Raw genomic sequence first — 23,178 nt, 5'->3', positions numbered from 1 at the left:
AATTTCGGATTCGCTGTAATTTTTCCGTTCCGTTCCGCTTTTTATCACCATGGAGATCTACCATTAAAGCAATAGTAAAATGTAAAGCTGTCAATATTTGATAGTCTTGACAAGCGATTTTAAATTTCAAAAACTACGACGCTCCTAGTTTTTGAAAGTCAAAATGACGAATCGAAAAAATAAAGCCAATTGCTTGGTTGACCTCCTTTTAAATTTTAAAAAAATGCCGTCGAGACTTCAGATATCGTCTCTTTGGATGAGTGTCTCTACTTACGAAACAAAATGGCGGCGTGTCGATAAGGTTATTAATTACGCCACCATTTTAACTTGGATTCGAGTAATTATTCAACATACTAGAATCACAAAAAGCATTCCGATGGTATTTTTAAAATGTGATCTAGTGCTTTATAATTAATAATTGGTGCGAATTTTTCGCACTGCGAAAAAAGTTTTATCTGTCAAATTCTGACATTTTTGACAAGTAACATATTATAGCTATTATGGCCGCCAAAACAAAATGGTGGCGTGACAATCAGGGCAATAATTACGCCGGCATTTTGAATTATCTAATATGCTGGAATTATACAAAGCATTCCGAATGTATTTCTTAAAATCTAGTCCTTTATAATTAAAAAGAACACTAGTGCTGCGAAAAAGGTTTTGGCTGTGAAATTTTGACAGTTTTGACAAGTAAACAATGTAAGTTTTGTCACACTGTGAAGTACTGCAGATTTTTAGGTTACTTGACCATAATAGGATACAAAACAAAATGGCTGCGTGATAATGAACAACATATTAATTAGGCCTCCATTTGGTTCTGGACTCGAGTGCTACCGGAAACATAAAATATTCAAAATTTCTAACATTCAAAATTTGCTACATTCCAAAGATGGCACTCATCCGCCATTTTGAAATGTAGAACAGTAATTTTTGACATGAAAAGGTACCTTATTATTCCCGCGTTATTTTTGTGGATCTTGTTCCTTGTTATTTCGTAATATTCAATGTTTAAGAAAGAAATATAATATGACTGAACACTGGCCTAGACCTGAGACCATGCTTCATTAACAAAGGAACTGTATTGCAAGTTCCGTCTTATTGCAGAGAGGGGTTAATTTACGGTGCTACTATGATTTGAGTAAAAATTACTACTCTGCAATGATTTAACATAACTGACATTAAAAAGTTTGGCGTGCATATTATTGCAGGCAAATTTGAGTTTTCTTTCTTCATTTTTGTAAATGTTCTAAAGCATTTTATTACCTATATATATACAATAATTTTAGGGAGTTCCTTGATTGCTTTGAACTGTTTTTGTCTTTGTTTCTAGTTAGTAATAGATTAATTATTCCTGGTGATTTTAATGTTAATTATTTCTTAGATTCCCACCAATTGAGTTGTTTAAAAACCGTTCTGGCCTCTCATAGAAGAATTGTTAATGAACTCAGTGGAAACTAAACAATATCAAATTTTTAATGTTCAATAGCAGAGAAGCTGACCAATAATCTAAAGCCCAAACTAAGTCTCCTATAGCTTTTACTCATCATGCTCTGTCAAGGACTCATTTAACTTCACTCAAACAGATGTACATGAGAGTGTTCTTCATACAGAAGAAACAGGTTTCTGGCATTGATTGATTATCTGTTAAGATTCTTCAAAGTCGGCCAGATCAAGCTCTCTCCTGTTGTTGCATTTGCAATTAATGTTTCTTTTGAAACAGCTATACATTTCCCAATAACCTTAAAGTATATATTGTAAAACCTTTATTTAAGCTTGAATATTAGTGATGCAGCTTCTGTGATTTCTCCAAAACATTTGATCTCGTGAATCCCAGATTACTGGGTAAGTTCTTTTGCTATGGTTTTAGAGGGGTTGTTCTGCAATGGTTCGAATCGTTCTTGTCTGAAAGAAGGCAAATTGTCCAGTCAATAGATGACTTATCTGCTGTAAGTCCGCAATAGATCATGGAGTTTTCCAACAGGGTTCCGTGCTTGGCCCTATTTTATTTCTTCTCTATATGTATGACCTTGCATCTCTGGATATAAGAGCCACCAGCATTCTATGGACTCATAAAGAGCATGAATCTTTAATAGAAATTGTAATGGAGGATTTAGAAGGGTTGGGTTGGGTTGGCACGATTCTAATCTTCTGTCTCTCAATATTAATAAAACTAAATTATTGGCATTTAGGTTTGTTTGCACTGATCAGATAAATATACAGGATAAGGAACTGGAAATAGACTGTAATAAATGTCTTGGCATTTGCATTGATGATAGACTGAAATTTCATGACCACATTTCAGCTTTAAAACAGGTGTTATGCTGTTGGGATTGTCGCAGATGAACTGAGGATCTGAAGCTGCTAAATCAGTATATTAATTCTCTTATTGAAAATTTGTGGTTTCTGCAGCCCATATGTTTTCAATTCTCTTACAGAAAACAGCAATTAGGTATGTTTCTCGTAAGACGCCTAGAGACCTGTAGGCTTTTTTATGGATTTAAAGATACTCACGTTGTGCTGTTTATTATATATGAGAAAGAACGTTTATAAAAAATACAAATTGAATTTTACCAGCCATAAATCTAGAAAGTAAGGCTTTCTAGACCAGACAATCCAATAACCATTCCAAAGAGTGAATTAACTAGGAACTCTCTTAGTTATTTAAGTATTAAGATTCTTAACCATCGCCCGATAAATATGAAGTCTGCACGAACTTTGATTAATTTGCTTCAAAAAATTCTGTTGCATAACCTTTTAAACATAATAAAGAATTTTATAGTCTTACCGAATATTTCATTTTCATCATTAATGAGAATAAGCCATTAGTGACAAGTCAAGTTTTTGATCTTGGTTTGTTTTTTTTTCTTTTCAATTTTTAATTTTGTTTCTGGTGTGATAATTTTAATTGTATGATAATTTTGTAATATATTTATAACGTTTGCCTTTTTTATTAAAAATATTGCATTTTGCTACTTTTAAATCTTCGTTTTTTTTAGTTCCCTTTATTTAAACTTATTAGATTTGGAAACTATTAAGTTGCTCTTTTTGTGCAAGCTTTTTGTCCACAAATACTTTGTATTTTAAGATAATAAAACATGTTTTGATTTGAAACTTTCGTGGGAAAAAGTCAATATACATAATAAAAAGCACAATGAATTCTCAGCAATATAGTTCGCATAACCGGCAAAGTCATCAGTAAATGTAAAATAATTTTACACGATAACAAAAACATCATCGTAAAAAAAGTCTAAATCATGCCTACACATGTAAATTCAAGTATCCTATTGTGTCTGCTTCAAGAACGTATCAATTAAACCTACTAATAAATTTTAATAATCAATTTAATCGGGTAACGGATTTCTAGCGAGTCAGTTAGAGCGGGAATAGTACCAAATAATAAAAACACGTGTTTGGCGTTATATAACCACCATTACCGTTACATTAGACAGACCTTATATTATAACTCATACATAACCTAAATTTTATTTAATTTTGTTTATAATTTTTTTTATGTTCTTTTTAAAACAAACATTAACTAATATGCGGTGCAATTTAAGATTTTAATTGTGTGTAAAAGCTGATAATGCTGCAGTAGTTTAAAATGGATTCAACTAAGAAGTATGATAATCCGAGCCCTGAAGAATCTGCTAATGGTTTAAGTAAACTGTTTTACTGGTAAGTGAGTTTTGCCTACAATAGGGTTTTGAATATAATAATAATTTTATGCTCAAATATACTTCTAATACAAAAATAAAAATTTATTATAAACCTAAAGACATCTGCAGTGTATTCATATTACAAAAACAAAATGAAAGGCCCCTTAAATTAGTAACAAAAGTATAGGATTTATATTTAATAAAAGCCTTTAAAATAGATCACTGTCAAGTTCATTAATAAAAATATATCTGTTTTAAGGTCATCTATTTTAATCTTTTTCTATTTTTTTTGTCATCAGTGGATCAAAATCAAGGTTTCTTATACATCTAATTTTAATTCCTTGATCTTATGATTCCAGCAGATGATTATGATTTTTCATCATTCACAGGCCAATTAAACAAACATTTAACTTTATTTTTCAGTTGGGTTTTACCATTTTTCAAGGTTGGATATAATAATGACCTACACATTAAGGATATTTACAATACCACAAAGCCCGACTTATCTGGCCCCTTGGGAGATGCTTTGGAAAGGTTAGTCTAGTAGACTTTTAATTTTTATGGTGATATTTAATTACAAAATTTTATTTAAAAGCAGTTTTAAATTATAATGTGCTAGCCATCCATCACACACTATCCTTATCTCATAATGATTATTGAGGTTTACCAATATTTGCAAATCAATTCATAGTACAAGTACTATTACTTAATAGAGTAATGGCAAAAGTTATGTAAGTGATAATATACTGTTATCAACCAAAGATTACGTATCTCAGTAATTAAAATTAGCTATTTTTCTCCATAAAAGCCTTAAGTAAATAATGATTTATAAAGGTCATGCAAAATCAATCCAATGATTAATTTTACCCTATAATATTCTTTTAATTTACAGGAATTGGAATGCTGAGGTGCTCAACTCGCAAAAAACCAAAAAGAAGCCCAGTTTGCAAAGGGCAATATTTAAAACATTTGCAAAAATATACATGTTTTATGGCTTCATTATATTCCTAAATGTATTTTTAATTAAGTAAGCCTATGAACTACCAAATTACCGAAAATAACCTGTTTAACATTAATATTTTGTAGGATGTCCCAACCCCTAGTGTTAGGAGCCTATATAAGATATTTTGAAAAAAGTTCCACAAGCCCTCCGGCCAGAGGCTGGTTGTTGGCATCAGGAGTAATTGCTCTCACATTTATTAGTTTAATTTCTCTTCATTTTACGCAATTTAGTTGTAATAGAATTGGTATGCGGGTGCGAGTTGCCTGTTGCTCTCTGATGTATCGAAAGGCAAGTATAATACCATCCTGTACAATTAAATACTATATAATTCCCTTATTCTAATAGCACAACATATTCCACAATTAGCAGCAAAAATGCCTTAGAATTTGGGTGTTAAGGCATTTTTTTTCTAATAATGTGAAAAAAATTAGAGGATATTTTAAGTGGCTTCTAATAAATGTAAAAATTTGCAAATAAAATTAGCGAAAAAAAATCTAAAACCAAAACTGTCCCACCTACCTAAATCCTTGAGTCACAATTCTGTTTTTACTCTCAAATCCATTCGATATTAATGTTAAAGAATATGATTGTATTTGAAATTCAAATATCTTATGTAAATTTATTTATTTATTTATTTCATGTACTTTACAGAAGTTTACTAAGTAAACTAAGTAAACTAAGTAAATAATAAAAATCTCCATGTTTCAATATGTGTTTCAAATTTGGTGACTCTAAAACAATTTTTTTTTAACTCGGGCAGTTTTTGAGGCAAATGCCATTTCTTCACCCAAAATCCCTTTAAGAGTATTCTATGAAAATATTTTCAAAATTAATTAAAATTTAAGAATTAATCCCAAACTTTTAAATCCTACACTTATGATCATATTATCCTATTGTGTCATGGAGCATACTGTTTTTTGACTTAATATAATTACTTTTTAGTTGTAATCTTTGATATTTATAAATTAGTGTTGGTCATAAAAGTCATGCTATCTAAGAATCATAATATAAATCTTTGTTCATAATAATCATTTGTTGAAATCAATAAAACATATTTCAATTTGAATTAATACATTCCTGGCCTAGTCAGAGAATATTTTTGCTAAGAAATCTTTGAACCCCAATATTCAAGGAAAAAAAAAGAAGGAAATAGCAAAATAAGAATAAAGAAAAAAGAATATTGTAGTAGAATAAAGATGGTACACAGTTACCTTAGTAGCCTTAATTTTAAGGTGTATAGGTTTCATATATATATAAATTGGTATTCTTTGTAACAAAATTTAACATCTTTAACTGTGTAAAGTGTTAACATGTTTTCAATTAAATTTGGTTTGATCTCGGTAGATTTAAAATACTATTGGCTTTAAATTTGATGTGTAATTTTTTATTTATCTGTTTTTTTCCTACTTTATCATAAAAAGAGAAGCTGGCCAGTTAATTAAACCAGTGCAAAAAAAAAGAGAGGATCAATAATATTAATTTAAAATAATAGAATAAGTAATTATTTTAAATATTAATTTAAAATAAAGTGCTGAGAGAAATCTTTTGTTCTATCAAAAGATTATTAGAATAGTCTTTGTAATTCTTACTAATTCCAGCTTTTAAGACTGAACCATTTGTCACTGGGTAAAACCGCTGCTGGTCACCTCATAAACCTCATGTCCAATGATGTTGCTCGATTTGACGTCGCAATGCCCTTTTTACATTACATATGGATTATGCCTATACAGGCTTTAGCTGGATTCGGTATTATGTACAGTTATATCGGCTTAGCTGCTATACCCACCATGGTTGTGATGACTTTACAAGCAATTTTCGGACAAGGTAGGATATATGTTTCTCTAATTCAATTCCCTTTTATTTCTCAAGTTTTTGCAAGGTTACCTGTCCAAGCTTCAAGGGTTGTACAGGGGCAAAATAGCTCGCCTAACCGACGAGAGGGTAAAAATAATGAGCGAAGTGACGTCCGGCATCCAAGTGATAAAAATGTACGCATGGGAAAAACCTTTTGAGAAAGTGGTGGAGTTTGCCCGAAGGAAAGAAGTCGACATGATCACCAGAACGTCTTACATAAAAGGCTTTTCTGCGGCATTAAATGTTTTTGTTGAAAGGGGAACGCTTTATATTGCTGTGATATCTTTTGTATTATTAGACAAGCGGATTACCGGTAATTTAAAAACAAAATCCCAAGTGAACTGTTTGGTGAAAGCCCCATTTGTAGGTGAAATAGTATTTTCAGTGGCGCAGCTACTGAACACTATACAACTGTATATGTCTATATTTTTTCCAATTGCTTATTCGGCTTATGAGGAGGCTAAAGTTTCCGTTAGGCGAATTGAAGAGTTTTTATTGATGCAGGAGAATCCCACCATTTGTTACTCGGATGATAACAAAAAAGGTAATTTTTTACTTCTAGAGTTCTAATCACATATAGTCCCTGAGTATTCGCAAAACGTTAGTGTAGAACTTGACAAACTTTCTGTAAAGGTTCAACAGTTCGGATGTTCTTGGGAAATTTACTGAATGTCAATTATCATGAACACTTATGAAAATATTCTCAATAATGGGAAATATTTGTCCCAACCAAAATTGGCCTTAATTATTTAAATCTTTAATTTAATCCAGAATTCAAATTGAAATTTATTTCAAGCAATAATTTTTTTACAAAGTAAGCACACCACTGTACACATAATTAAAAATAGACACAAATACTTACATGACTAAAATCCATAAGCTAAATTGTATAATAATGGGGTCCGTAATTCATTTTCTTAATTGATGAATGTTCAGTCAATATGATTAAAAATTTAAGTGGTTACAAAGTCTAAATTTAAGGATTAAAAAAATATGAAACTTATTGACTAATATTATTTTAAAAAAGCCTTGTATGAGAAGTTACATTAAATCCTTTAATTTTAAACTACTTTCGCAGCAAAACCAAAGTTTTTCCACAACAATTTACTTATCTATAGTCGTTTATTTCGAACTTAAAAGGTTTGGGACCAAAATATGTCAGAAATCTTTGAGTGATTATTTTTGTAAGGAAAAGTACAATAACATATTGTGCGGTATATGTATCTTCTGATATAGTAAACTGGGTTATCTATGTGCTGTCTTAATAGAGAAGTTTTATATACAAAGAGAAGCTCTGTTTTATATATTGCTCTTGTGTTTCTTGGTATAGAAGGTCTGTAGAACATCTGGGGCTGGATAGTTCTTAAATATTGCTCTTAGAAGTTATTTTTCAGTAATGTTTAAAGCATCTAGGGTACTCTGAAACGATCCTCCCCATATTTTAAAGTGATTCAGCTAAAGATAAATATAAAATTTTTGAAATATTGATAGCCATACAATTTCTGATATACAGTAGAATTCCTCTTAACCGGTCACCTCGGGACTGCATACCTAGCCGGTTGCCGTTTTGGCCGGTTAATCCGAAGTGTACTTATATATGTGTACATAATACATATTATATTTTGTTCATTATCTATGTTATGTACATATGTATATGTATTGAAGAGAATATTACACATATATATGAACATAATAAATATAAAATAATGGGGAAATATTCTTTATATAGTTATGTATTTGATATTTACATACATGAAGGTGCTACATCAACAAATATACATATGTATGTAAGTTATAATTTTATTAAGTTTAATTTATTAATATGTAATTATTTTTTGAAAAAGTCTGTGATTTTCTTCTGTTTTTTAACCTTCAGTGAATTTATGAATGCGATATCCCTTCATTCACAAAACCACCAAAACGTCTAATGCTGTTGACTCATGTTGCTGCTCAATGATTTTAATGCAAGTTCCATTACATTTTTGGCTTCTTCATGGGAAATCGTTTTTTCCTCTTCAATGTCACTACTCTCATCATATTCCTGGTTCTTTGGTTGCTAAATCTATGATTTCTTCATCGTTCAAAAATTCATTTTCAAGGTAATCGTCACAACTTATCATCCAATTTTCCACATCTTCTGGTTGCAATGCTTCGTTACCCGTTAACTTTTGAAGGTCTTGTAGAGTGGATTTGTTTTCTTCTTCTTCAGTCCCTGCAATATTCGAGATCGCAACTAGATTCTCAACATCTGGCCAAAGTTTTTTTCTCCAAGATTTAATAAACGTTGAAGAGGGCATTTCTTGAAATGCTGTAGCTAACATATAGATAACGTCCTTGATATTGATCTTTTTGATGACTTCGTCTTCACTCTCCGAGTGTTGCAGAATTTCAGAAAGTTTACGCCTGTATCGTCTTTTTAAGCCTTCGGTCACTCCTTGGTCCATTGGTTGCACTAAGTTTGTCACATTAGGAGGAAGATAAACTAATTTTATGTCATCTACATCGCAGTCATGAGGATGGGTTGGAGCATTATCTAACACTAGAACTGCTTTGATAGGCAAGTTAACACTTTTTAAATGTTTTTTAACTCTTGGAACAAACTCTAAATTAAACCACTCTTTAAACTGGTCTGAATTCATCCACGCTGATTTTTGTGACTTATAATAGATTGGAAGGGACGATTGATTTCAGTTTTTGAATGCCCGTAGTTTAGCAGACTTGCCAATAATGAAAAGAGGAGTTTCGTTCGTTCTTTGTTCTTTTTAAAGCCAAAGGCAGACTGTTCATGACTGCCTAGAAAAGTTTTTTCTGGTAACATTTTAATGTTTAGACCGGTCTCGTCGATACTATAAACTTGTTCTGGAGATAATTCCTCTGTTTTAACCATTTCATCAAACTTAGTCTTGAATTCTGTCGCACCTGAAGTATCAGCAGACAGTTTTTCTCCACTTACATGTGCGAAATGAATTCCGTGTCGCTTTTTCCATCGATTAAGCCAACCATCACTTGCCGCAAATTTGCCTCCATTATTAATCTTCTGGTGGATAGCCAGAGCTTTTTCTTTCAAAATTGGGCCGCCAATCGGTGTCCTCTTCGACGTTCCTGAAGAAACCAGATCCACAAAGCTTTATCGACGACCTCGCAAATCGGTTTTTTTCTCGTACAACGGCTGCCCAGATTCTTATCAGATTCCATTTTCGAACAAAACTCCTCAATCGAATGCCTATCTCTTCGCCAGTCATTTACAGGCTTTTTCCAACATTAAATTCTGCACAGATTCACCATTATCAATCCGCTTTAACACTTTTAAACGTGTATCCATCGAAACCACAATTCTTTTGCGCTTTGCGCTCATTGTTAAGGAAATATAGTTATGTTTTGTACGTACCCACAGCAAGAACAAACCAAACTGATCAAAACGACAAAATAATCCTATCCAACATCGTTTATAGTTCAGTTCACAGGGATCTCCCCGTAATAACGGGGAAATCCCAGCCGAATCGCCTCGCCGGTGAATTTCTTGGAAAATATTGCGTTGCGTTCGGCTGTTGTAAACAGGCCGGTTAATCCGTCGACCGGTTAAGAGGAATTATACTATACTGTAATAAAACCTATAAATTATTAAGATTAAAATGCGCAAATACGTTTCTTTGCAAAAACATGATTTCACCTTTAATAAACATATTTGTGTAGCTAAAAACATTTATATTTATTTGGTTCTGATTTCTAAAATTGAAAGTGAAAAGTCATAAATTTAGTTTTGTTAACGCTTACTGTTAAGTAATTTCTAATCTAAAATCGCTCTTTTCACATAACCGTATTCTATGATAGTTTAACTTCGTTTATATAAAGTGTAAACAGAAGGGATCTTAGTACTGTATCTTTACGCATTGCTGTCTTGTAGAGAGGTAACTAAGGGTTACCAAGAATTATGTGTTTACCCTTCAAAACTTTTTGATATTAATGTATAAAATATGAAAATATTTTAAGTGGATCGTAAATTATGCCCAAAAATGTCCACTAATCAATAAAAATCTGGATGTTCCAAGTTTCAATTTTGGTGGCTCTTGGACTTGGTTGACAAAATTGCCTCTAACTCAGAGAGTTTTTGAGGCTTTAAGAACGTTCTTATATGAATTTATTTGGTGAGAAAAGGTGTTTTTTTGGCTATACCCTTTTTAAGAATATTTCAGTTATTTAGTAAGAATATTCTAAAGAATAGTAAAAATTTATTTAAAAAAAGACAGCCTAACCAAAACTGCTCTTAACTACCCAAATCCTTAATCCAGAACTACGTTTTTACCCTCAAATTCGTCTCTATTTATGTAAAAATAATAAATATATTTTAACTAATTTCCAAGTTATGCCCCGAAATGTCCACTAATGAATAAAAATCTTGATGTTGCAAAATGCATTTCGAAATTTCCAACAGATTCTACCAATTCAATTGGTTAAGTCTGTTACCATTTAGAAACTTAACAAAAATCTGAATATTCCTAGAAAACCTTAAAAAACTCAAAATAAAAAAAAAGTACTTTGGTGTTATTTAAAGCCGTAGGCCTTTATATGGTGCTTAATCAAATTATACCAGATTTAAAAAGTACTTTTGATTAAATTAATAAATATAAGAAATATTTTATTTTTTTTTAAATTCTTAAACGGCTTTTTAGTAAGCACCGAATTTCGGAAATAACTAAAATTTAATATAAAAAATCAAAAATATGTTATTCTTTATCCAATTAACACCTAATTCTTAAACCAGTTTTCGATAAGTTTTTTAATTAAGGCTTGGTTTTCTAGTTATTATACATAATTTAACTGGGTTACATTTTTTCATACAGAGTGTCTCGAAAAAGTGGAATATTGCAATTTTCTCGACAACCCCGTATATTTTTTAAAAAAGCTCGGACCCGTCGATTTTATTTTTTTTAATCAGTTTTTTTAATGCAAATATTGTACAGGGCGAGTCAAAAATGGGAGTTTTTTATTGGTCAGTTTTTCCTCAAATTCTAGATTCACATGATGCCAAACAGTATTAAATCAAATAATATACAGGAAACAAAAAAATTAAAAAAGAAGTATCGATAGCAAATGTTCGAAGTATCCACTCTTGACAACGAAGTAACTACTTGACAAAAACTAGCTTATCATAGAAATGTTGTATGAGTCCCGAACTCTCACTGACGATATATTTCTTGCTATATCCTCAATATTTTGAGGACTAGCTAGTATGTATTTTCCTTAATCTATGCCTTATCTAGCCCATATAGAAAACAAACCGCTTGTTGGGAAAGACTTCATTAAAGTACACTGTCCTTGTCCTGGTGCGAAATATCCGGATCCTCTTGATTTGGAAAGATAACTATTAAAGCAGGAATTAATTCTGATGATAAAAAATCTAAATATAGATCTGCATTTAGATTTTCTTCAAAAAAATATGGTCCTAAGATCCATACTGTTTGATACTGGGTATTGTTAATAATTCAATGTAGATTTTCTTGAGACCAGTGACGATAATTTTGTTTGTTAACCTCCCTGCTTAATAAAAATGTAGCTTCATCTCTAATATTATAATGTCTAAAAAATTTAGAAATCTGGTTGCATAACGTCTTCATTTTTAAGAAGTTCTTGTACATAGGAAATCCAATTTTTGAAATATCGGAATTTTTATTAAAATTTTGATTTCTTGACAAATTACGTAAAGGTGTATGTACAAGGGTGTGCATATTTAGATGTTTTTCGTTAAATATCCTGCAAACCTCTCGCTGATTCTTTTTCATATCACCATAACCAACCATTATTAGACTATCAGTTCGTTGCTGCTCCGTTAAATACACCATTTATTACAAAATAATAGTCACAGCTTCAGTAATAATCGTTTTATGTATTGTACTCGTTGATAATGACATTGACACTTTACCTTTTTAAGTTATTCTTCAAAGCACTCCGTTTCTTTATCCAAATCTTAAAATTGATAAAATGTTAAATGTGCAAATTGTTCATATTTCGAAAGTCAATACGCCAAAAACGGTTAGATTTAAGTATAGGACATTGATACATAAAATGTGTCTAGAATTTTACGTAGAATCGAATATTAATTTTTTACAGAAAGAAATGCTTAAGAATAAATAGAAATTGACGGTTCCGATCGTTTTTGAGAAAAATACAGGGTTGTCGAGAAAATTGCAATATTCCATTCTTTCGAGACACCGTGTATAATTTTTACTGCTAAGAAAAAAAAGTAGTAATTTCTTGTCTTCTAAATTACCTCTTCTAACTCAAAAAGGTTTTGGGGCCCAAAAGACTTTCAAATATAAAATTATTAGGAAATCAATACTCTTCAAAAATATTCAATTTTTTTTCGTGAAAATTTCCTAAAAAAGCCAGCAAGAATCTTCAACATTAGTAGAACTTTAAATAATAATTATTGCATAATTTCTTTAGAAACACCATCAAGCGGTATAAAATTAGTCAAAGTCCGCGCCAGTTGGCTACCAAACCCAATTGCGCAAACATTATCGGATATAGATCTGGAAATTCGTCCTGGAACCCTTTGTTGCGTCGTGGGACCGGTTGGGTCAGGAAAAAGCTCTCTGCTACAAGTAACTTACCAAAAATTGTTTAACATCTCACCGTATTTATCATTAAACATCTTTCAGGTGATTCTAAAAGAATTACCTTTAAATATGGGTCACTTAGAGGCTCCCAGTAAGATCTCGTATGCCGCACAAGAACCCTGGCTGTTCACCTCCAATGTGAGAAAGAATATTTTGTTCGGTTTGCCTCATGAAAAGGAGAGGTATGCATACTTTTTATTTATTTATTATATATGTATAATTTAAATAATCTTAAAGATACAAACAAGTGGTCCAAGTATGCGCCTTACAAAGAGACTTTGACGAGTTGCCCTTCGGTGATAAGACGCAAGTAGGAGAAAAGGGCTCGGCCCTAAGTGGGGGCCAAAGGGCCCGGGTCGCCCTTGCCCGGGCCGTGTATAGGGAGGCGGACGCCTATTTATTAGACGACCCCTTAAGTGCGGTCGATGCCCATGTGGCAAATCACTTATTCGAGCAATGCATCCAGGAATATTTAAAAGGGAAAACCAGGATTTTGGTCACGCATCAAGTGCAGTTCCTTAAGGGTGCCGATTTGATTATCGTCTTAAATAATGTAAGTATGTTGTAAACTAATTATTATAATATTTGGATGTCCGTTTCAGTGTTTTTTTGGGAAATAAACAAAGAGATAAGAAAAATAATTTTTTTTTGAAGTGCCTTAGAATTTGGTAATTTGTCAACGCAATACTTGAAAATGTGAACATAGATTCTTTAATTAATATATCTATTTCTGCGTTTTTTGAGAAATATATAGGGAGTTGAGAAAAATTTTTTTATTTGAGGAAAAAACTGTTTTTCCCAATAAAGTGACAAAGTGCTCACAACCTGGAAATACGTGGAAATTTTTACTTCGATTCCTTGATTAAATATTGATTGGACACCTATTTCTCCGTTTTTTGAGAAATATAAAGGGTGTAGAGTAAAATTGAGTTTTTTTAAGAAAAACAGCCCAAAAAAGTGACAATGTCTTTAAACCTTGGTACTTTCTTAATAAAAATATTTAAAAATGTGTACAAGGTGGCCAACTAAGAATGTCAGGTACTACAGGGTGGCCATTTGAAAACGAAACAGAGCCTATTTTGGGTCCCTCAGAACATTTGCGAAAAAATCCTCGTACCCGTCAATTTTTGATTCAAGGGAGAAACATTTTTTTGCTAGTTTCGCCCCCCTGAGGGCAAAGCCCTAGCGGGGGTGACAAGGGCCCCCAAAATTTTAAATGGAACGGTGGGTCGAGTGATACCTTATTTTGAAGGTATTTTTATGTGAATTATAACCCTAGAGTTTTAAATCGTTACTATTTGCCTAGTCAATACAGGGGCTAATAAAACTTGCAAAAAATGTTAAAAAGTGTAATTTTAAATAAAGGGCTTAAAGATAAAATCAATCAAGTAAATGTTCAAAATGTTGGCCTTCGACTTCCATACAATAATAATACAGGTTTTGTTCAAACCTTTCCCGTACATTTTGCAAAATTTCTGGGGTGATTTGACGACATTCATCAATTATTCTTTGTCGCAAATGGTCTAGCGATGTTGGCTGATTAGCATAAATTTTAGTTTTTAAATGGCCCCATAAAAAAAAATCTAACGGGCTTAAGTCCGGGGAACGAGGAGGCCATTCAATAGCTCCTCTTCTTCCAATCCATTGTCCTGGAAACGTTTGGTCCAAATATTGACGAACCCTTGCGGGGTGGCGCCCCATCTTGCTGAAATACTAGGCGATTTTTCAAGTACTCGTTGTTATTTTCTAGTATCTCCACTAATGCTGGATGAATTGTATTTTCTAATAGCTCCAGGTACATCTCTCCTGTTAAATTGCCAGGTAAAAAAAAGGGGCCTACGATATGTTTACCAAAAATGCCAGCCCAAACATTTAATTTTTCAGGATGTTGTGTATGCACCTCACGAAATATTCTGGGATTTGAATCAGCCCGATAGCGACAGTTGTGACGATTCACAGTACCGTTTAGGAAAAAAGAGCATTCGTCAGAGAAAAACATACATTAAATAGAAAGTGTGGATCATTGGCGGCTTGTTCAGATATAGTTTCACAAAATTGTACTCGCCTATCAAAATCGTCTTCGTTTATTTCTTGTACGAGATGTATTTTGTACGGATGAAACTTGTTTTTTTTTAAATATCATATCTTCTGAATGCTGCTTCTCTTAATACCAGACACGGTTGATAACTTCCTTGTGCTCAGTGTAGGATCTTGCACAATATGGCCTAAAATAGCTACTTCTGAAGCTTCATTCACCACTGGATTATACATTTCGCGCTTTTTATTAGCCACAGACCCAGTTTCCCTAAATTTTTGAACCAATTCCAAAATGTACTTGCGATGGACCTGTCGATTAGGGTGTTGTAGTGTGTTAAAGAGCTAGGCAGTTCTATTAGCATTTTCATTGTTCGCAAAGAAAAGAGAAATTATTTCAACTCTTTCAGCAAGTGAATAAACCATTATCACACTCAATGTTGTAACTATAGTTGGATCAATGGATCTTTGCGTTCACGTCACTAAACTATCATTCAACTCAACACAATTGTTTCTCATCCGCTCTCTTTCTAATTTAGACAAATCAAATGAGAAAGAGCACAGAACGTAAGTCTTCAAAATACTCGACCTACGGTCGGAGCGACAGTTATGAGTTAGACAAGGACAAACATTCGATCGCATATCTATGATAAACTTTCAACATCATTGGCTCCCCGTCGGGTTTTAAAATCGATTATTTCCTTCCGGGAGGGTGCCCGTTTTCGCAAAAATGTACTAAATATAATAAATTTTTTATATAGAAGTATACTGGTATAATATATGTTTTATGTTTAGATATTAAAAAAATAACTTTCTTCTAATGAACGAAGGAAACCACGGCTTGTAAATATAACAAGTTTTAATTTAGAATTTTCTGTAATAACACCTCATGTTAAGTACATTTTGTGGAAAATTCTTTGTACATCTTAGATCTTCGTCTGCAACCACAAGCAACCATGTTTGTTTATGTTCTTGACTTTGCTTTGCCTTGCCAAAGAGTTTTAGAGAAATTTGACTTGTTTTGTTTTCTTATTTACTGTTCATTGTTATGTTTTGTGTTTGGTTGAAGCTCTTTTGAAATAGTTTTTTGCCAAACCTTTTTCTGTTTTACAAATAGTTCTTTCATAAAGACACAAGTTCTTTACATTTTCATAAAGATGAAAATGTACTGGATATGTGGAAAAAATCATTAGAGAAATGTACACCAGAAGTATGGAACGCTAAGGTTTGCCACACTGAAAAAATAATCAAGGACTGGTATGATAGGGAAGTCATTATTGAAGAGATACCCCAAATTCTGATTAGTTTAAACAGTGAAACTAGCTCGGAAGATAGTGACAGTGATTATTCATAATTGAATTTTCTATCTTAAACTTATTGATATTTTTTTGTTCAATGAGAAAAAACTTGTTTTGAAAAAAATGTTTTGGTGTAAGAATATTTGGGTTGGGTTGGTTTGGGTTACGGTATAATATACGGGTTGCTCAATTTCTTTTAGCATATTATCATAATAAGTATATCTCTTATTACCTACATCTCTTGTTTGTAAAAAAAAAAAGAAAAATTTAAATGGAGGTACAAATGATTAATTTTTTGTTTTTTTTTAACAATAACTTGTTTTTAGAAATAGGACTGCAATAAAATAAATAATAATGGTTTTGTTTAAAACGCTCATGAAAACATTATAATTATGTCTCAAACCTTTATACAAAGCTTTTCATGAGCTTTAAAGGAATACAGTTCATGGAAATTTATTGTTATATAATATGAATACTGTCTATTTTCGATGAAAATCTTTCTTTATTAAAAATTGTTATAAATATTTTATTGTGAAGTAAAAACAAATCTTATGATAACTTTTATGAGGTCCTAAAAGACACTGGTGTATGAAGTACCTATTGCATTTATAACTAGAAAAGACGTGAGTAATTTAAAGAAATATTCTACCAGTGTATATATAATAAAGAACAGCAGGTTGAAATAGACAGCAAATAGCTATAAATAAATTAGCTGCCCTAAAAGTGACAATATACTAAAAACAAATTTCAAAGAATCGCAGATTTCATCTCTGGCGAAAATCGCCGCCCACGGAAATTGGACATGAAAACCTATTATTTTTTTGAAGTTTAAACATGCCGCCGCCACTGATGCTGGTTTGACAACTGATTGATTCATATAAACATCAACCTTGAACACGTGATGACGTAAACGCAAAGATCCATTGATCCAACTATAACTAACTTTAAAGAGCTATTTGTTTGACACACTATGATCTGACAGCAGTAATTGACAACCACTATTAAACTTCAAAATGTTGCTATAATAACAGTCTCAACAATAACCAAGAGTTCCCTTGCAGAATTGGCATAGATACCTACGGGTATTAAAAAAAACAACAGAAAGTACGGTTCACAATGTAGGAGAACAAATTTTTTTGTATTTATTTAACTGCTAAATTTACAAGCATTTTTTTTCATAAAAAATGTTGACATGTTTTTGTAACTTTTAGTAGCCCCTGTATCGACTAGGCAAATAGTAACGATTTAAAACTTTAGGGTTATAATCCACATAAAAATACCTTCAAAATAAGGTATCACTCGACCCCCCGTTCCATTTAAAATTTTGGGAGCCCTTGTCACCCCCGCTAGGGCTTTGCCCTCAGGGGGGCGAAACTAGCAAAAGAATGGTCCCCCCTTGAATCAAAAATTGACGGGTCCGAGGATTTTTTCGCAAGTGTTCTGAGGGACCCAAAATAGGCTCTGTTTCGTCTTCAAATGGCCACCCTGTATATCTCGGAACGTATTCATCGCAGAGGCCTGCGGTAAAAAATATTATTACTAAAACGGCCAAGAGAAAAACCTGGAAAATATTTTTTAAGTTTCTAAAATGACCGCTGGAGGTTGTTATTGCGATCATACATCTAAAAAAGTAAAGTTTTTGTGAATTTCGATATCTTAACCTAACAAAAAAATACTTGATCTTTAAAGTAGAGAACAATCTGAAACTTTTTTGTTCGACAGTTTTTGCTATCCGAGAATAAAGTGGTGGGGAGGGGGGTTGAATAATGTTTTCGTAAAAAACACCCTGTATCTTAGAAATGGCTTAGTCGACTTTAACACAATTGTGTTCTTTAAAAAGAGCCATTCTTGGGCTTTAACTGTTCTAGTATTCGAAGTTTTGTTAGAGTCACATGTCGCCGCCAGAGGGCTTTTTGGAACATTGCGACAGAAATGGTAAACTTTCTCAACAAAATGAATTGCATTGGTATGATTTTTTTTCATGAAAAAGTAGCTAAATGATGCCCAAACAGGCTCGCGAAAATCGCATTTCGATTTGTTATTCCTAACCTAAATTTAGGTAAAAGAAATTTTTTTTTGGTAATTATTAGCTCATGGAAACAAAAAAAAACATTTGATCAAAACATAAATATAGCTCCAATTGTCAATAGTTTCGCTTACTTTGGTATAACTATTGTCGTAATAATGCGTTTTACGAACCATGAAGTTCTGGATTTGCTTGCGGTCTATTTTGAATGTCTACTATAGTTTTCGGCCTTCATTTCAACGGCAACGAATTAGAAGAATTTAAGAAAATATTAACTAATACGTACTGAGATACATTCAAGGAAATCCCCATGTTAGCACAAAGTAATTATATTCATCGTAAATTTCTTAACAGAAATACGTGAAAATTTTTACTTAGATTCTTTGATTAATTTATTTATTTGAATACTAATTTCGCGTTTTTTGAAAAATATATAGGGAGCTGAGAAAAGTTGATTCTTTTATTAGAAAAAAACAAGTTTTTCCAAGAAAGTGACAAGGTGCTCGTAACTTGAAAATTTCTTAACGGAAATACGTGGAAATTTGTCTTTAGATTTTTTCATTAATTATTAACTGCATACCTATTTCTGTGTTTTTTAAGAAAAGGGAAGGACAAAATACAAGGAATTGATTTTTCAGAGAAAAAACTGTTTTTTTCAAAGAGTAACAAAGTGCTTATAATTTGGAAGTTTCCTAAAGGAAACACGTGAAAATTTATTGTTAGATTCTTTATTTAATTATTTTGATTGCATACGTGTTTTTTTGAGAAAAGTTTAAGGAGTTAAGGAGGACAAAATCGATTTAAAAAAAAAAATTTTTACTAAAAAAAGCAATCTCAACGGAAATACGTGAGAATTTGCACGTTTTTTTCAGAAATTTGCAGGGACTTGTGAAAAATAGATTTTCTTTAAAAAAAAAACTGTTTTTTCAAAAAAGTGCTCATAACTTGGAAATTTCTTAACAAAAATACATGGAAATTTGTACTTAATTTTATTGGACTCCTATTTTTGCGTTTCTTGAGAAATATACACAGAGCTGAGAAAATTTAATATTGTCTGAGCAATTTAATTTTTTTCTTCCAAAACAGTGACAATGTCCTTATAACTTGGTAATTTCTCAATGGAAATACTTAAGAATTAATACTTAGATTCTTTGAATAATTTTATTGGAAACCTATTTCTGCGTTTTTTTGTGAAATTTACTGGAAATTAAAAAAAATTGATTAATGATTTTTTTTGAGAAATATTTTTTTTTTCAAATAAAGTGACAATGTTCTACTTGATAATTTCTTAACAGAATCACTTGAGAATATGTACTAAAACTCTTGCATTAATTTTATTGGACACCTATGTCTGCGTTTTTTGGAAATTGCACAGGAAGTTGATAAAATTGATTTTCTTTCTAATCAAAAAACTGACAGTATTCTTGTAAAAACACCAAGTTTTTCAACGAAATTTTTCAACGAAAATATCTGAAAATGTATACTTACATTCTTTCATTAATTTGATTGGATACCTTTTCTGCGTTTTGTGAGAAACGTACAGGGAATTGAGAAAAATTGATTGATTATATATATTTATTATTTTCCAAAAAGTGCTTATTACTTGGAAATTTTTCAACGAAAATATTTGAAAATTTGTACTTAGAGTCTTTGATTGGATACCTATTTCTGCATTTTTTAAGAAATATACAGGAAGTTGAGAAAATTGATTTTCTTTAAAAAAACTGTTTTTTCAAAAAAGCGACAAAATGCTCAAACTCGTAAATTTCTTAACAGAAATACGTGAAAATCTGTACTTAGATTCTTTGATTAATTTATTTATTTGAATACTTATTTCGCGTTTTTTGAAAAATATACAGTGCTCGTAAGCTGGAAATTTCTTAACGGAAATATGTGGAAATTTGTCTTTAGATTTTTTCATTAATTATTAACTGCATACCTATTACTGTGTTTTTTGAGAAAATACAAGGAATTGATTTTTCAGAGAAAAAACTGTTTTTTCAAAGAGTAACAAAGCGCTTATCATTTGGAAATTTCCCAAAGGAAATACGTTAAAATCTGTTCTTAGATTCTTTATTTAATTAATTTGATTGCATACGTATTTCTGCGTTTTTTTGAAAGTATAAGGAGTGACAGAATCGATTTTCTTAAAAAAATGTTTTACTAAAAAAAGCGACAAAATGCTGATGAAATTAAGAAGGATTCATTGGTTACTTTGATCGGACACCTATTTGCGTTTTTTTCAGAAATATGCAGGTACTTGTGAAAAATTTGTTTTTCTTGAAAAAAACTGTTTTTCCAAAAAAGTGCTCATAACTTGGAAATTTCTTAACAGAAATACGTGGAAATGTGTACTTTTATTCTTTGATTAATTTGATTGGACTCCTATTTCTGCGTTTCTTGAGAAATATACAGGGGGTTGAGCAAATTTGATTTTTTTTGAGATTTTTTTTTTCAACAAAGTGACAATGTCCTTATAACTTAGTAATTTCTCAACAGAAATACTTATTTAATACTTAGATTCTTTGATTAATTTGATTGGACACATATTCCTGCGTTTTTGGTGAAATCCACTGTGTATTAAGCAAAATTGATTTTTTTTGTGAAACATTTCTTTCCAAATAAAGTGACAATGTTCTACTTGATAATTTCATAACGGAATGACTTGAGAATATGTCACTTAGATTCTCTGATTAATTTGATTGAACACCTTTGTCAGCCTTTTTCAAAAATTACGCAGGATCTTAAGAAAAATGGATAGTTATTTGGGAAAAACAAAAATTACATATATGCTTCCAACTTTTTATAGGCCAACATTTAGAGAAAACATAATTGTCAAATGTGATGTAATTTATATTTGTATATTCTTGCACCATTATTCACTTATATATCATAACAAAATCGGTTCCCAGGGCAAAATAGACAAAATCGGCACCTTCGACGAGTTAGAATCCGACATTTCGACCCTCTCAAAAGAAGTCGAGCAGCAGCATCAGAAGCAAGAGAAGCAAAAAGACGAAGAAATCGCCAAAGTCAATAAAAGGGAGCGACTTCAGTCGATATCTTCGGTTATTGTAAGAAACATTCAACATGAAATAAACCAGCTAATTAGTACATTTATAGAGCATGGTTGGATCAGAACCAGACGAAACCGAAGAGTTATTAGAGAAAGGGGAGATCAAAACATCTACCTATTTAGAATATTACAGGGCCGGAGCTCCGTATATTCTTTTGGCGGGGCTAATGCTGCTTATGTTAATCGCTCAAGTGATGTGCAACGCGTCTGATCTATGGGTTACCCATTGGTAGGTATGGGGAAATATTTTAAAACAGTTTATATTGAAGTAAATTCACATTATAATATTTAGAAACAGTTAGATAAAGACAACTAATATTTTACAATTTAAAAACCATTTTAAATAAGATTAGTATGTATTTTTACTATTTTAATTAGTTTATAATCTTTTTTTAGGACGAACCAAGAGGAATTAAGACACAAACATATAAATGACAATTTAAAGAATTCGAGCTCTCTAAACGGAACAACAGTATTACCAGATTTACTACAATTAGATAACGACACTGAGGTCACAACGATCATGACAACTCTATTCCCGCAATTGAATAACGGTAGCGAATTAGCTTTAAATGACAATAAAACGTCGATTATTGACAATATGACCTCAAAAGGGAATGAGGGTGATAGGATGGAGTCAACGGTCTACTACATTTGGATTTATACAGTTTTGATTTTATTGGCTGTTATTCTTACAAGTGCCAGGTAATTATTTAACATATTATTGGTAAAAATATAACTTCAAGGTAATGGTATACAATCTAAAGTAAGAACAAGATATAATAATGGAATTCCTTTAAAAATTTTGCTATTAAAAGACCATTCAATTTTTTGAGACATTTGAAGCAATTTTTCGCTACTTACTGGCCTGAAAAATATTTCAAATGCTCAAAAATGATTAAAATGACTAAGAAGCTCTTCAAAAATCTCAAGGATCAGATTGTTGTGAAGGAAAAAGGAAATCCATAAATGTTATTCCAGGAAATTTGTCATAGTTTAGTTCTTGCATTCACTTTCAGTCTCTTCACAATTTTTTTTCAAAGCAATTATCCACTGAAATTAATCTTAAGTTGCTTTTCAATTTTTTTTGGGGCAGATTTATTGGACTTACAAGGAACTTGAAGTCTGGAAAATACTTTAAATGCTCCCAAAAAATACTTCAGCTACGCCTGAAAGAAAAAATAAGCAGCTTCAATTGCTCGGAATTATAAAGAAAATGCTCAAAAAAATCTCAAAAGGAAGATTGATGAAGATAAATTTATCATAGTTAAGTTCTATTCATTTCATTCATAGTTCAGGCAGTTGAAGATGCTCTTAATTTTTTTCAGACAAGTCGAAGCAACTTTACACTTTTTACAGGCAGTTGAAGTTTTAAAACAATCAAAGTGACTTCAAATGCGTAGAATTAATGAGCAGTTGAAGTTCCTTCTCTTATATTTTTGGGTAGTTTATTAGACTTACAAGGAATCTGAAGGCAATTTGAAGTTTGAACAAAATTGCGTGAAATGCCTGGTCTTCAAAAACATAATTCAATTACCTAGGAAAAAAATAGCTTTAAGTATTCAAAATTATAGTATTCAAAAATATACAAAAAAATAGCTTTAAGTAGAAAAT

At 31.6% G+C, this 23,178-nt stretch overlaps 1 protein-coding gene across 1 annotated transcript in view; it reads left to right on the top strand.

The window, feature by feature from the left end:
* The first annotated feature begins 3,346 nt into the window (after positions 1-3,346).
* LOC126734888 (ATP-binding cassette subfamily C member 4-like) overlaps positions 3,347-23,178 on the top strand; it is a 36,604-nt gene continuing 16,772 nt past the window's right edge. Inside the window, exons 1-13 of the mRNA XM_050438719.1 lie at positions 3,347-3,675; positions 4,080-4,190; positions 4,549-4,683; positions 4,743-4,947; positions 6,258-6,483; positions 6,539-6,826; positions 6,881-7,057; positions 12,958-13,115; positions 13,173-13,312; positions 13,368-13,683; positions 21,401-21,562; positions 21,612-21,793; positions 21,961-22,269. Coding sequence (XP_050294676.1) covers positions 3,602-3,675; positions 4,080-4,190; positions 4,549-4,683; positions 4,743-4,947; positions 6,258-6,483; positions 6,539-6,826; positions 6,881-7,057; positions 12,958-13,115; positions 13,173-13,312; positions 13,368-13,683; positions 21,401-21,562; positions 21,612-21,793; positions 21,961-22,269 — 2,483 coding nt within the window. The 5' untranslated portion in view covers positions 3,347-3,601. The remainder of the gene's footprint in view (positions 3,676-4,079; positions 4,191-4,548; positions 4,684-4,742; positions 4,948-6,257; positions 6,484-6,538; positions 6,827-6,880; positions 7,058-12,957; positions 13,116-13,172; positions 13,313-13,367; positions 13,684-21,400; positions 21,563-21,611; positions 21,794-21,960; positions 22,270-23,178) is intronic.

Source organism: Anthonomus grandis, chromosome 4, assembly GCF_022605725.1.
Source record: "Anthonomus grandis grandis chromosome 4, icAntGran1.3, whole genome shotgun sequence".
NCBI lineage: Eukaryota > Metazoa > Arthropoda > Insecta > Coleoptera > Curculionidae > Anthonomus > Anthonomus grandis.
Note: the sequence above shows the minus strand (reverse complement) of the source record. Positions and strands in the feature narration are given on the sequence as shown.